We start from the raw sequence: 15,413 nt of genomic DNA, 5'->3' as shown, positions 1-15,413 counted from the left end.
ACTTCCTGTCAAAATGGTGCATTACATTTCTTTGTTTCACCTTTTTATTTAAATAAATATATTTTTATTGATTTCAGAGAGAAAGGGAGAGGGAGATAAAAAAAATCTTGTATAGCCGAAACCGGTTTGGCTCAGTGGATAGAGCGTCGGCCTCGGAGTGAAAGGTCCCAGGTTCGATTCCGGCCAAGGGCATGTACCTCGGTTGCGGGCATATCCTCAGTAGGGGGTGTGCAAGAGGCAGCTGATCGATGACTCTCTCATCGATGTTTCTGACTCTCTATCCCTCTCTCTTCCTCTCTGTAAAAATCAATAAAATATATTTATAAAAAAAAATCTTGTTTAATAAAAGGCTAATATTCAAATCAACCTAATGGCAGAACGACTGGTCTCTATGACATGCATGGACCACCAGGGGACAGATGCTAAATGCAGGAACTGCCCCAGGTGGTCAGTGCGCTCCCACAGGGGAAATGCCACTCAGCCAGAAGCCCTGAGCTGGGCTCATGGCTGGCAAGCACATTGGCGATGGCGGGAGCCTCTCCTGCCTACCTCTAGGAGGGTGGAAAGGAGCGAGGGTTCCCGAAATGTAAGAGCCCTGGACTGTGAGAGGGATAGGCCTAAGCCAACGGCGGACATCCCCCCAGGGGTCCCAGACTGCGAGAGGGTGCAGGCCGGGATGAGGAGACCCCTGCCCTGTCAGGGCATGAATCTCATGCACCAGATGATAAAAGAGAATCTATGATTGGCTGCCTCCTGCTTGCCCCTCTCTGGGGATCGAGCCCACAATCCCGGCCTGTGTCCTGGCCAGAAATTAAACTGTGATTGACACTCAACCACTAACCAGGCTGGTTGGGTTGTTTCACCTGTTCTTGTACTCTGAATACATTAGTAATGATGGTGATATTATAACACCAAATAATAATGATGATGATAATGATTATAGGCTCAGCATCAAAATAAATATCTTTGTGAATCAGGAATGGAAAGGTAATGCAAAGTGCCAAGTAGAGCAGAAGTAATGGCTCCAGGTTTGAAAGCAAGCAGTGTCAACTGCTAGTTTGTCCCACACAAAAAGGGGGAGAACTAGAGTTAAGTTTTCTGCTTGAAAGGTCAAGAGGGAACTTTTCAGATTATGTAACAAAGCTGAAAGTAAAATTGGGGTGGGTAAAGGGAACCTTGCTGTGGAAACCAAGCAGATAGGAGGTCACAGACTTTTTGTTACCAGGTACTAAACCACCGAAAACACAGATATTTATATTACAATTCATTAGCAGTAGCAGAATTACAGTTATGAAGTAGCAACGAAAATAATTTTATGATTGGTGGTCACCACAACATGAACTGTATTAAAGGGTCGTGGCTTGAGAAAGGTTGAGAACCCACTGTTCCAGAGGAATTTGCAGATAGGCAATTACTGGCTTTGGTTCACTGTCTTAATAATGTCAGGACTGACTGCTAGTGATTCTCAGGACCCTTTTCATGGGGAATATATAGACAGTTATCAGAACTATATTGCTAAAGTAGAATTTATAACCCTTATGTTCACTTGGTAAATTTGTGTTTCTTTCTCTTTAAAAACAAGTCAGATTTATTTAGGCCCTACATTTCTTAATCAGTTATATTAGCAAATGAAATCTCCGAGACATTGTAATCTTTCCCAATTAGCAATTCCAGGAAAAAAGAACTCTGGATATATAGAAAGGGTATTTATACAGGGGCTAAAATTCTAAAATAGAGCCTTTTGGAATAAACTTTTTAGATAAAAGTTCTAGACTAAAAATGAGGCATCTACCTACCTAATAAAAGAGTAACATGCTAATTGACCATACCTTTGCGATTCCCACCAGCCAATCAGGAGTGAGTATGTAAATCAACCCAACAAAGATGGAGGGTTAACTTGCATATGCAGGTGCAGAGAGGCCAGGGATGGGATGGGATGCTTTTGTCATCGCGATGGCGACGCTGCGGCAGCTCCATTCCATCCCAGCCTCTCCGGGTCTCTGGGCAGTGTGGGAAGGAAGAAAGGCTGGAGCGGAAAGGTTGCTCCGGCCAGAGCGAAGGCAGTGCCGGCAGCTAGGGGAACAAATGCCCATTGCACAAATCATCATTTGTGCATCGGGCCACTAGTAATATATAAAGAACTCTTACAACTCTATAGTAAGATTAGTCAAATTTTAAAAATAGGCATAATATTTGAATGGGCATTATACCAAAGAAGACATATGAATTGCTAATAAGGTGCTCAATAGAATAGTGAAATCCTATTTTGTATCTTATATAAATGTCCTTGAAGGTTATCTATGAAGCAACTTTTTGAGACATTTGAACTTCAGAAGTTTACTGTGTCTCCTAAGGAATCTCCATAGGATCTGTGGGCTATCTAGTTGTGATTAATAATCTATATATGTAAAAGAGTAAGCAACCAAACGACTGGTTGCTATGATGTGCACTGATCACCAGGGTGCAGACACTCAATGCAGAAGCTGCCCCCTGGTGGTCAGTGCGCTCCCACAATGGGAGCGATGCTCAGCTGACAGATGGGCACCAGATGCAGGGCTCAGGCCTGGTGAGCACCACTGCAGTGGCATGAGCCTCTCCCAAATGAGAATGACTGGGTTCGAGCCTGCGACAGGCGCAGCAGGGCCGGGATGAGCCAGAGCAGCAGGCAGGAGCTGCAGGCGGAGTTGCACTGCTGGTTTTAGCCCAATCCCCTGAGGCCATGCTGAGGGACCCCACTGGTGCACGAATTTGTGCAGCTGGCCTCTAGTATTTCAATAAATGTCTAACTTGAGATTATATCTAGTGGCTATTCTTCTTTGTCACTCTGAAGAATGCTAAAACTCTTATTTCCTTTTTGTCTTATATATAAAGGAGAATAAATCAGCAACTCTAGTTGATTTTCATTCATTTGAAAATGCTGTCTAATATTCCATTTGGTTTCTTTGACCTATATGGCTTTCTTAAGAGTGGTTTTCTTTTTTAAATTCTCAAATATTTGATATTACCCCAGATTTTTTGTATGAATTCTAAAAATTCTTTTGTAGTTAAAAAACACACTTTATATAATATTGCTGCTTTTAATGTTTTTGAGATATTTTGTGGCTCAGAATATAGCATCTCCTGGAGAATGTTGCATTGTGCTTGAGAATGTGCATTCTGTATTCATTTAAAACATTACATTAGTATATGGCAATGATATGAATATCTATAATAATAAAAGCACAATATGCTAATTAGACCAGGCAGCCAAATGACCTTCTCGGTATCATTTTGGACGTCCTTTTGGACAAAGCCGCTGCAGCAGGGGCTGAGGCAGAGGCAGTTAGGGGTGATCATGCAGGCAGGCATAGTGGTTAGGGGTGATCAGGCAGGCAGGAGGGCAGGCGAGTGGTTAGGAGCCAGCGGTCCTGGATTGCTAGAGGGATGTTTGACTACAGGACCTGGCCTAGACTGGCAGTTAGACATCCTCTGAGGGTTCCCAAATTGTGAGAGGGTGCAGGCTGGGCTGAGGGATAATTCCCTCACCCCTCCCCACCCCCATGCATGAATTTAGTGCACGGGGCCTCTAGTTGAAGAATAAGAAAGGATTTGAATAAATGGAATTTCAATACTCATAGATGATAGACTGGATAGTGTAAAGATAACAATTTTCATTCAGAATTCCTATAGAGATTTTTTAATGTAGCCTGAGATGTCTATCCTAAAATTTATGTGGAAAATTAAAGTCAAAGTAACTTGGAAGAATAGCAGTTGGGAGGGGGAGGATGGTGTTGTTGGATATTTCTATACCCAATAATAAGATGTATTATATAATTCCTTTTTAAAAAAATCTTTATTGTTCAGATTTTTACAATAGTTTACTCTCCCCCCCCCCCCCCATAGCTCCCCTCCACCGGTTCTCACCCCACCCTCTGCCCTTACCACCCCCCCTCACTGTCCACATCCATAGGTGTACAATTTTTGTCCAGTCTCTTCCTGCACCCCCCACACCTCTTTCCCCCGAGGATTATCAGTCCATCTTTTTCTATGCTCATGATTCTATTATATTCACCAGTTTATTCTGTTCATCAGATTTTTTATTCACTTGTTGATAGACATATATTTGTTGTTCATAATTTTTATCTTTACCTTTTTCTTCTTTTTCCTCTTCTTAAAGAATACCTTTCAGCATTTCATATAATACTGGTTTGGCAGTGATGAACTCTTTTAGCTTTTTCTTATCTTTGAAGCTCTTTATCTGACCTTCAATTCTGAATGATGGCTTTGCTGGGTAGTGTAATCTTGGTTGTAGGTTCTTGTTATTCATCACTTTGTATATTTCTTGCCATTCCCTTCTGGCCTGCATAGTTTCTGTTGAGAAATCAGCAGACAATCATATGGCTGCTCCCTTGTAGGTAACTAATTGTTTTTCTCCTGCTTTTTTTTTTTTTAACGCTTCTGAGTTTATTAAGGTTCATGGCAGTTCAGAGGTGACCTAGAGAGTAAGGGACCACAGGGCTCCCAGCAAGGGGGGATTCAGGCAGTGGCTGCCTGAGCAGAACCCCAGATACGGGCCGGCGGGAGGCATGGACCCGAGAAACCACCAGCCACAAATGGAACATCCAGCAGCTCGGAGGCGGGCGCAGGAAGGCCCCAGGCAGACATGCAGACCCCCCCCCCCCCCCCCCCCTCCTGCTGCTTTTAAGATTCTCTCTTTGTCTTTTGCTCTTGATACTTTAATTACGATGTGTCTTGGTGTGGTCCTCTTTGGATTCCTTTCCTTTGGGGTTCTCTGCACTTCCTGGACTCGTAAGTCTATTTCTTTCACAAGGTGGGGGAAGTTTTCTGTCACTATTTCTTTAAATAGGTTTTCAGTATCTTTCTCTCTCTTTCTCTGGCACCCCCATAATTCTTATGTTGGTATGCTTGAAGTTGTCCCAGAGGCTCCTTACACTATCTTCATATTTTTGGTTTCTTTTTTTCTTTTTTCTTTCCCGGTTGGGTGCTTTTTATTTCTTTGTATTTCAAATTTTTGACTTGATTATTGCGATCCCTTAGTCTGCTGTTGGATCTCTGTATATTATTTTTTTATTTCAGTCAGTGTATGCTTAATTTCTAGTTGTTCCTTTTTCATATCCTCAAGGATCTCGCTAAATTTATTGGCCTTTTCTAGAAAATTCTTGAAAAACCTTAAATCCGTGGTTTTGAAGTCATTTACTTTCCTCCATTTCTTTATTTTGTGACCTGTTTCTTTGTCTCTGCATTTTGGCTGCTTCCCTGAGGTGATAGAGTGGCTTTGTGTGGTTGGTATTCTATAGGGCCCAGTGGCTCAACCTCCCCAGTTACCTGAGGTGGACACTCTTGGTGCACCCCTTTGTGGGCTGTGTGCACAGTCTTGTTGTAGTTAAGCCTTATTATTATTGGTATTACTGGAAGGAATTGACCTCCAGTCCAGCTGGCTGTGAGGATCAGCTGTGTGTATGCCGGGAGAACTTCTGTGCTGGAGACAATCTTATGAGACAAGACTTGCAAAAGCCTCTGTGCTTAGCTTGGATGGAGCGGAGTTTCAGGGTGGAGCAGACAGCAATGGCTTCCTGTCAGCCCTGTCCTACGAAGCCCATGGTCTCAGTGTCCCGTGGTAATCGCTGTAAGTACCTCTGAGAGATAGCCGCCCTCGAGTTCCACCCGCTGCCAGACAGTCCAATTTCTCCCCAAATTAGTCTGGGTCCCCAGAGTCTCACTCGGAACTGAAGTTGAGAGCAGTCAGGAGCTTTTGTCTCCTTCCATATTGAGAAAGCCAGCCGTGTACTCAATTGCTAGCCCTCTCTGTCCACGTGCATGCACCTCAGTACCTTTGCCTCACGCGGTTCCGCTGAGTCTCAGTGTGCTTTTCTCTTTCCTGACATTCCAGTTTTCCCCCAAATAAGTCTGGGGACCCCAGAGTCTTGCTCTGAACGAGTTCAGAGTAGTCGGGAGCTTTTGTCTCCCTCCCGATTGAGAAAACCGGCTGGGTACTCAGTTGCCCGCCCTCTCCGCATGCACATCTTGGTACCTCTGCTTTCTGTAGCTCCTCTGAGTCTCAGTTTGCTTTTCTCTTTCCTTTTAGTTGTAGAGTTTCCACTCAGCCAGCCTTTTGGTGATTCTGGATGATGTCTGTTTTGTCTTTTAGTTTAGTTTTGAAATTGCAGTTTAGGAGTTTACCTATGACATTTTGGTTTCTCTCCCTATTATATAGTTCTAATAATTAAGACACTATCATTCATGTAAGGTTGGACAAATAGACTAATGGAAAAAGACAATGAGACCCATCACAGACCTTGGCTTATAAATGGAAACTTGAAATATGATTGTGATAGCATTTCGTTTCATTATAAACCTTGAAAGAATCATTATTGCAATTGGTTATCCATCTGTGCAAAAAAGTTTTATTGCTCTACACAGAAAAAAATTTCAGGACCTAAACTTGAAAAACAACACTGCAAAACTTTTTTTCTTTAATCTTTATTCTTGAGAGTATTAGAGATGTCTCCCCTTTTCCTCCCATTGCTCCCTTCCCCGTGGTTCCCACCTCATCTCAGGCTTTCATCACTCTAAATTGTCTGTGTCCATGGGCAGTGAATACTGTATATGCATGTAAGTTCTTTGTTTAATTTCTTCCCATTTTCTCCTTGTTTCTGTAATTAGTTTATTAGTCAGTTTCATGTTTTCACTCCACTGGTTCTATTTTATTTGTCAGTTTATTTTGTTCATTAGGTTGTATATATGAGATATTTGTCCTTCTCTAATTGGCTTATTTCACTTAGCATAATCTTCAGGTCCCTTCCTTCTATCTCAAAGGATAATAGAGCTTTCTTTTTTAAAGTTTTTTTTATCCACTCATCTACTGGCAGATATTATACTTGGGCTATTTCCAGATCTTAGCTATTGTAAACAATGCTGCTATGAACATAGGGGTGCATACATTGTTTCTGGCTGGTGTTTTGGGATTATTAGGATATATTCCTAGAAGTGGGATCACTGGCTCAAATGACAGTTCCATTTTTAATTTTTTGAAGAAACTGTGTGGTTTATCTTTGTAACTTTAAGGTAGGGTAGTATTTAATTAGATATAGTAAGTACATGTAAAAAGAAAAACATGTTGAATTGATTATATGGAAATGTAAAACTTTTGTACATCAGAAGATACAATCCTCTCAGTCAAAAACATGGTTGAGTTGTTTGTGAGAATATATTTCCAGTTCTTAGATGTGACATAGAATTAGTAGTCAGTATGTATGAAGAGCTCTCATGTGAAACAAAAGAAAATAACTGAACTGAAAAATATGCAGAAACTTGAATGGCTAAATGAAAAGATGCTGAATATCACTAGGAGATATCAAATGAAAACATTGTTAAGATATTTAACACTCATCAGACTGGCAATAATAGAGCTTTTGTCAGTTTCTTGTGTTGCCAAGAATTGTTACCACAGCATCCTTATATAGAATGATTTGTTTTGTATGTGCCATGTATGTAGGTTTTTGTTTTGTTTTTACAATTAATTAAACTTTGAACTTACTCAGATTTTATTAGTTTTTCACTTATGTTCTTTTTCTGTTTCAGGATCCAATACATGACACCAAACTGTTTTTTGTTTTTTGTTTTTGTTTTTTGTTTTTTTCTTTCACATAATAAAAATACTTTATTATGAAGGCTTTGGAGTCAAAAAATAAAACGATTGATACAATTTTCTGAACCCTTAAGTCAGCTCAGCAAATATATAATCAGTAATTTAGCGGCGTAAGATTAAAGGTTCGTTACTTTAAAATAAAATATATTTTAGTTCTTAAAATTTATTCCATAAAGTACATACATATTTCCCTATAAATTTGCTTCATATACACAAGAGGTAAAAAGTAAAAGTAAAAATAAAAAAACCCCCAATTAAAAACATTTAAAAAATGGACAACGTAAAACTACAGCAGAAGAGGATTAATAATTAAAAATAAAAAAGTTAGAAATTTCTGGTTGGAACGCCCCTGTGCCCCTCCTCCCTCCCCCACTCTGGCCTTCCTGGGGCTGACCTACAAAAGGGTGACCAGATAGCCCCAAAAAGGGAGTGAAAAGGTAGTAAAAACGTCACCGTCCTCCAGGTGGAACTTTCTGCAGAGGCTTTACCATCCCGTAAAAACAACACTGTCAAGTCAGAAATCCAATAGATTTTTAATAGAGCTGATGACTGGTATTTACATAGTATTGCTTTAAGAAATTGAGTTTGTTCAAGCATAAAGAAGGGAATTGCAGATAAATCAACACAGTTTGTGGAAATATTAAACCTTATTTTTGTATGACAAATGAAACTTAAACCAAATAAAGTCACAGTCTTGATAATTTATACATAAATGTTCATAGAACAAATAAAAAAATGCAGGATTAGATAGCTGTGGAACAAATTGTTACTGGAATAAGTTTTTAAACATATAAAACTATATATTTTATGGACTTACCAATAAGTATTAATATAAAATATTTTTGGAAATAATACTAAAATCTGGGTAATGGTTTCTTCTGGAAAATGACTCATGATGGATTTATAGGAGGCTTCAGTGATATTTGTACTATTAGGCAGAGCATTATAAATAATGTGAATAAGTGAATTTTTGAAAGTATAAGAAATATGGGACTGTTGAGATTTGTTCAGAAAAATGGGGACCTCTGGATGCATGTTAAATGTTATTTTAGTATTTTATTGTACTTTTGAAACATGTAATTTAAAAGAAAAGGTGTGGTTTTGAATATCTTGATGGTTTTGAATATTTTGAAAAAATTAATACAATGGAAATATTTTAAAGAAAATATTAGAGTTATAGATGTTTATGTGCTAAATAGAAATTTTCTATAGTGGTTTTTTATTTGAATTATTCATAGAGAAATATTCAATTATATTCTCAGTATAAATAAGACACATACATAGATTGTTATATTAAATATTATTTGGGGGCTTAGAATTTGTTTCAATAGGTGATATCATGTTTAATTTCAGTAAGCCATGTGTTAAAAAGGTGACTTTTTATATACCCTTCTGGCCCCAAGATTATGGCCAGAGGGATAGCAAGGTCACCAAGAATAATTTGGAGGTTGCCAAGGACTTGTTTTAAAGTGTTTTCAAGTCTGACCGAGAACTCTGACATTTAGAAAAATTAAGATGTGAATATTTAAAATAATATTTTCTTTTCAGGATTGATTTTAAAGAAACTACTTCACACAGGAAACTCCTTGAAGGTATATTATTATATTTCTTTTCTATAATTTTTAAAAAACTAAGTAGAGCATATAGTAATTTTCCTATATCAACTTTTTTCTAAAGAATTTTGAATTACCTGTAGTTCACTTAATTGAACTGAATTCACTTAAAATATAGCAACATATTCATTATGAAAATACATACTAGTTTGACCAGGCTATTGAAAAATTATTGTTAAAAACAACTATTTTACTTTTGCCATTGCCAGAAATACTTTATTCTGTGGTTTCCAGAAGACAAAAGTTAGTCATTCAGCAAATTATTCTTCATTTATTACCGCTATTCTTAGTTGTAGAGGAAAATAGGGAATGTATATAAATTTTTTTATTTTTTATTATCTCATTGTACTCTAGTAAGAGAAGCTACCCAGTCAAAAGTATCTTGCTGTAGGTTAGATAAAAGTCATATTGTAGGTACTTTTGACATCAAGACGTGATTGCAACAGAACAAAGGAAAAAGCCTTCCTATATCTTTATCTTGCTATCTGACTAAACCATGAGGTGGAAACAGTTAAGTAAATGACAGTGGTTGTGAACAGAGCTGTGTTAGGATAATTTCCAAAGCTAACAGTGAGGTTAGGTTATTGAAAAACTTTGTGTTTTGCTTATCCGAGGTTGAATAAAAAAATAAAAAAATCTTTTCCTGGGTGAGAATTCATTCATTGATTGAAATATTTATTGTCTTTTGTGTACAGGCATTGTTCTGGGTACTTAGAATATAGTAATAGGCCAAAATTCCTGCTTTGCAGCTCAGCAGCAAATGATAAGTAAATGAGATAATTTCAGATGGTGAAAACTTTTTAAGAACAATAACATTGAGTTAACTCACCAAGATCCCCATAATCAGTCCTCCTTTTACTGAACTCATTATAGCAAGAAACTTTTTGCCCTCTTTCTTTTTGCTTCTTGGATTAGACTGGTAGTTATGTAAAGGAGGGAAGGAGAGGGAAATAAACAAGGAAACAATTTTCTGATTTTTTACAATTGGAAATTATAGAATAAAAAAAATTACCTGTTGGCTTTAAGTAGTTACAGGCTAAGTTCATTCTTTATTTGTCCAAAATTAGTGAATTCAGATTTACAGATAATGAGGGTTTAAGAAATGTCATGAGAGTTATATCTACCCTTCCTTTCTTTCTCCTACCTCCTACTTTTCCTAACTATCTTTTGGAAAGTGTCATCCTATAATCCTGTTCTAGAGGATTTTGGCCTTAAAAAGCAGAAAGTATTTCCATGACAAGTAAAAATATTGTGTTTTTTTTTTTAAATTTTATTTTAGATCCGGCGGGAAGGTGTTCGTCTTTTCTTGTTATGGTTGCAAGCTCTTCAGAATAACTGTAGCAAAGAACAGCTTTGGATGTTTTCATGCTTAATCCCTGGATTTTCGGCACCACAATCCGAATATGGACCTCGAACTTTAGATAATCTCATTAATCCTCCACTCAATCTTCAAGAAAGTAAGATTAATGAGATCTTATACATTACTATTTAAAATTTTCTGTGTAGTTTGATAATATATATATTTTTAAATGTTTGTACATTAACAGTAATCCAAGGCCATATTTTAAACTGTAGGTTTCATTATCATTCAGGTATGGTGAGGCCAACAACAGATCAGGAGACAGTTGTCATTAAAAAAAAATAATTTGTTATTCAGAGTTCCTAAGAGGAGGAACTGCCACACCAGGGAGGGTAGCCATACTGGGAAGTGCCAGGGTTGGTCGGGTGGAGTGAGGAAGGTGAGTTGTCCCTAGTTGTCTGGTTCTTGGCCTTAGGGTGATTAGGTCAGGATTAGTGGCCCTGAGTGTGAGCCCAGTAAAGGAGGCAGTGGATATGTGGACTCCGGGTTGATTGGTTTGCATATAAAGGGTGATCTTTACTATCTCTGGGAAATAAGTAGTTGTGGAAGAGTTACTCTGTCCAAGGCCATCAAGGCCCTGGTGTCAAAGCATAAAAAATACATAATTAATGTAGGCTGTTTACATTTATCTCTAATTTCGGATTCTCACGTATCATCTTGAATCCTTGAGTTAATTTGGATGTGCATTAAAGCACATGTATGGCCCAGTCAATGTGGCTCAGTGGTTGAGTGTCAACCAGGAGCCAAGAGGTTACCGTTGGATTCCTAGTCGGGGTACATGCCAGGGTTGCAGGATTGATCCCCAGTCAGAGGCATGCAGGAGGCAGCTGGTTGATGATGTTCCTCTCTCATTGATGTTTCTACCTTTCTATCCCTATCCCTCTCTCCGAAAGTTAATGAAAAAAACATTTATATTTTAAAAAGCACAAGTGTGTTTCACTTGATGTAAAGAGGATTGTAAAAAAAATTCATTTGTGTGAGCTTAATTACTTAGTTGGTAGTTACTAAGAGATAGATTTAGAGATCTGCCTGAATTAAACCAGGTACTGCTTATGAAACATTGAAAAGAATTCAGCTAGTTGTGGGTTGATTTTTCTTGGTTTTGCTTTTGTTATCATGAATGTTTTTGAACATCTGAGAAGGAAAAGTATATAAAAGTGTTTTTATTTTATAAGTGCACTTTTGTAATCAAGGAACTAAGATGTTAATTTTTCTTTTCTTTTCTTTTTCTTTTTTTTTTTTTTTTTGAGAGGGAAATAGTATTTCATCCTTTGAATAAAGGAACTACCTTAAATAGTAAGCATGATCTTTACCTAGAGTAATCAAATTGACTTTTCATTTATGAATGAGTACATTCTTATTTATGTTTCTCATCTTATTATGGGACTTTTATAATAGATGCTCTTAATGTGAATTTTAAAATATCATGAGAAGGTCTTTGCCAAGGAAAACTTTATTTACTCTTTTTGTGTGTGTGTGTTTGTTTTTTGTTAATGCTCACCTGAGGATATTTTCCCGTCGATTTTTAGAGAGAGTGGAAGGGAAGGAGACAGAGAGGAGAAACATTGATGTGAGAGAGACACATTGATTGGTTGCCTCCCACGCTAGCCCTGACCAGGGCTGGGGATTGAGCCTACAACTGAGGTGTGTGTGCTCTTCACTGAAATCGAACCCAAGTCCCTTTAGTCTGCAGGCCAACTCTCTATCCTAGGGGTGTCGAACTCGATCAGAGAACGGGCCAAAATCTAAAATTCAGCCTAAATCGCGGGCCGAATGGTTTACTGAACAGTCATAAACTGACAAGGTCATAAACTGACAGCGGAGTGCAGTGATGACAGTGCGGTGCGGGCCACATTGCAAGGCCTGGCGGGCTGGATTTGGCCCGCGGGCCTTGTGTTTGACACATGTGCTCTATCCTCTGAGTCAAACCAGCAAGGGCGAGATGTTATTTACTCTTTAAAAATATATATATATTTTATTGATTTTTTTTACAGAGAGGAATAGATAGTTAGAAACATTGATGAGAGAGAAACATTGATCAGCTGCCTCCTGCACACCCCCTACTGGGGATGTGCCCGCACCCAAGGTACATGCCCTTGACCGAAATAGAACCTGGGACCCTTCAGTCCCCAGGCCAACAACACTCTAGCCACTGAGCCAAACTGGTTAGGGCTGTGATTTACTCTTTTTTTTTTTTTTTAATATATATTTTATTGATTTTGTACAGAGAGGTAGGGAGAGAGATAGAGAGTTAGAAACATCGATGAGAGAGAGTCATCAATCAGCTGCCTCTTGCACACCCCCTACTGGGATATCCCCGCAACCAAGGTACATGCCCTTGACCGGAATTGAACCCAAGTCCCTTCAGTCCCCAAGCCGACGCTCTACCCATCAGCCAAACCGGTCCCGGCTGATTTACTCTTAATTCCTACATATCTCTTTGTCTAGTCCTGTGTTATATTACCTCAATTAAGGGTTCATGAAAGAGTTGATTATTAAAGTTTATGATTGTTGTGATGGACTTTCAGAATGACAGATTTAGGTCAAGGTTTAATCATTAGAATATTTTCAAGCAGTATTGTATATGTTTTGCAGTTAAATTTTATTTGGGTTATATTATTGCATTGTTAAATTTATTTTGTAATTATACTAAGCTTTTTTTTTTTTTTGTCTTTGGATAGCTCAAGTTACTATAGAGGAAATCACTCCTCTTGTCCCCCCACAATCAGGAGATAAAGGACAAGAAGATCTCACAAGCTATTTTCTTGAAGCACTTTTAAAATACATAGTAATTCAGGTACATGTTATTTTCTTTGATATTATCCCCATTATTATCCTGTGTGGACAATCCCCCCCTTTTATCATTATTCTGTTATAGTAGATATTTGCTTATTATCCTAAAGAAGGAGTGACATTTTTAGCTTTGAAAATATGTTAATATGTCTTGTCTGAAATAAAAATTATTAGAGACATTTGAAGCTCTTAGAAAGGAAGCTAGAAGGAGAAATTTTTACAGTAGACTATTCATGTATATACCTTCTTATCTGAGTCAGTTGAGTTTACTTTCATTTATAATTAGTAGCTGTGGTACTTTAAATGAAAATATAATGTCTTTGATTAAGGAACAGTCTGCTAAGAGGCAGCAACTAGAGAGGTGGGCTGAGAATGGGGTGAGAGTGGGGAAGTGTAATTTACTACTTTTAAACCTCTTTGTACTTTTAAAATTTTCAGGTGCATATTTTTTTGGACACTGCCCTCATCTTTCTTACTCGGAGTCCCCACTAGGCTATTGCTGCCTCTGCAATATTCCCATTATGGTTGCCCTACTTCCTGTGGTCAGACTCTGCTTAACTGTACTTGGTGGCCACTGCTTTTATATCTATCCCCCACCTCCTCACATATTTTGTATAACTTTTAGACTGAATTATTCTAGAAAAGGTGAAGAGGAAAGAACATTAGCATCTTTGTCATAAATATAAATGAGTTTAAATAAACTTTGAATGTTTTTCAGAGCACATTTTAACTTGTAAGATTTTTGGAATATAATGTATTTTTGTGTGTCATTAGACCAGTGTTTAAAATTTCTTCTTTATAAATTTATGCATGTTTATATATATGTAGTGTGTGTGTATAATATATAAATATATATGTACACATATGTCTATATTAGTATATCTTCATAGTGTAATAATTTATTATATTGCTTAAGCAACCTTTTATAAGTTTATCATAGATAATTGTTTGTTTCCTTTTCCTGGAATGATTCTAATTGTATCTTTTAGGTAAAAAGTTTAGAATGGAAGAACAAAGAAAATCAAGAAAGGGGATTTTCATTTTTGTTTTCACATTTTAAGAAGTACTACTTGTCTTACATTTTTCCAAACATGTGCAAGGAGAGCAGTTTATATCATCCTGTGTTTGGTAGGTAGCCTTTGGAATTTTCTAAAAGATCATGCATACGAATAAAACATACTTCAATGTAAAGTTAAGAATAAAACATGCCTCAGTTTAAAGTTGACATTTGTTATCTGCAGAAAACTCATAACATTTAATATTTGTATTGATTAATTAGAGATGTAGATTATATCCAAAGTGGAAACTTATTACTAGGACATTTTCACTGTGAGTGAAAAGATTTTTTATTAAAAAGAGCTTATTCTCTGGATCTTACCTATTGGATGAGATAGGTCTCTCTATATTATAAATTTTCTTTTTAAGGTTCCCCAACAGTTCAATTTAGTATATCTTATTCAATTCTTTATGAATAATTATATTGTAATATATTTTGATCATGTCTTGTCCAGTATTTAGTAGCAGTGCCAAGATGTCTGTTGGGGCCTTAAAGCTAGAGTCTCGTGGACAAATCTTAGGTTAGAAGCAGACATCTGCTCTATATAGAAAGCATTGGTAGTCCTATGTGAAAATGTCCTTTTTGCAGAAAGATGTTTGTATTTTAAGCTCTGCCAAGTTTAGGCAACTAACAGGTATAGGCAAAACCATTATAGGTAGTAGAAATGTCTTAAATTCGTCAAGGTAGCAAGCCTTTGCAATTGGGAATATTATTTGCTTTAAAAAGCTCATGTTTTGTATAATTTCTTTCTTTCTTTTTTTTTTTTTTTTATATATTTTATTGATTTTGTACAGAGAGGAAGGGAGAGAGATAGAGAGTTAGAAACATCGATGAGAGAGAGTCATCGATCAGCTGCCTCTTGCACACCCCCTACTGGGGAGGTGCCCGCAACCAAGGTATATGCCCTTGACCGGAATCGAACCCGGTACCCTTCAGTCCCCA

General features: G+C 37.6%; 1 protein-coding gene across 5 annotated transcripts in view; it reads left to right on the top strand.

The window, feature by feature from the left end:
- Positions 1-15,413, top strand: part of RALGAPA1 (Ral GTPase activating protein catalytic subunit alpha 1) — a 227,501-nt gene that overhangs the window by 32,698 nt on the left and 179,390 nt on the right. For all 5 annotated transcript variants that reach the window (XM_084874263.1, XM_084874264.1, XM_084874265.1 and 2 more), the window contains exons 5-8: positions 9,197-9,240; positions 10,541-10,718; positions 13,303-13,418; positions 14,404-14,542. In XM_084874263.1, coding sequence (XP_084730389.1) covers positions 9,197-9,240; positions 10,541-10,718; positions 13,303-13,418; positions 14,404-14,542 — 477 coding nt within the window. The remainder of the gene's footprint in view (positions 1-9,196; positions 9,241-10,540; positions 10,719-13,302; positions 13,419-14,403; positions 14,543-15,413) is intronic.

Source organism: Pipistrellus hanaki, assembly GCF_964339955.1.
Source record: "Pipistrellus hanaki genome assembly, chromosome: 1".
NCBI lineage: Eukaryota > Metazoa > Chordata > Mammalia > Chiroptera > Vespertilionidae > Pipistrellus > Pipistrellus hanaki.
The sequence above is the reverse complement of the archived record's forward strand: the minus strand, read 5'-3'. Positions and strand labels throughout refer to the sequence as shown.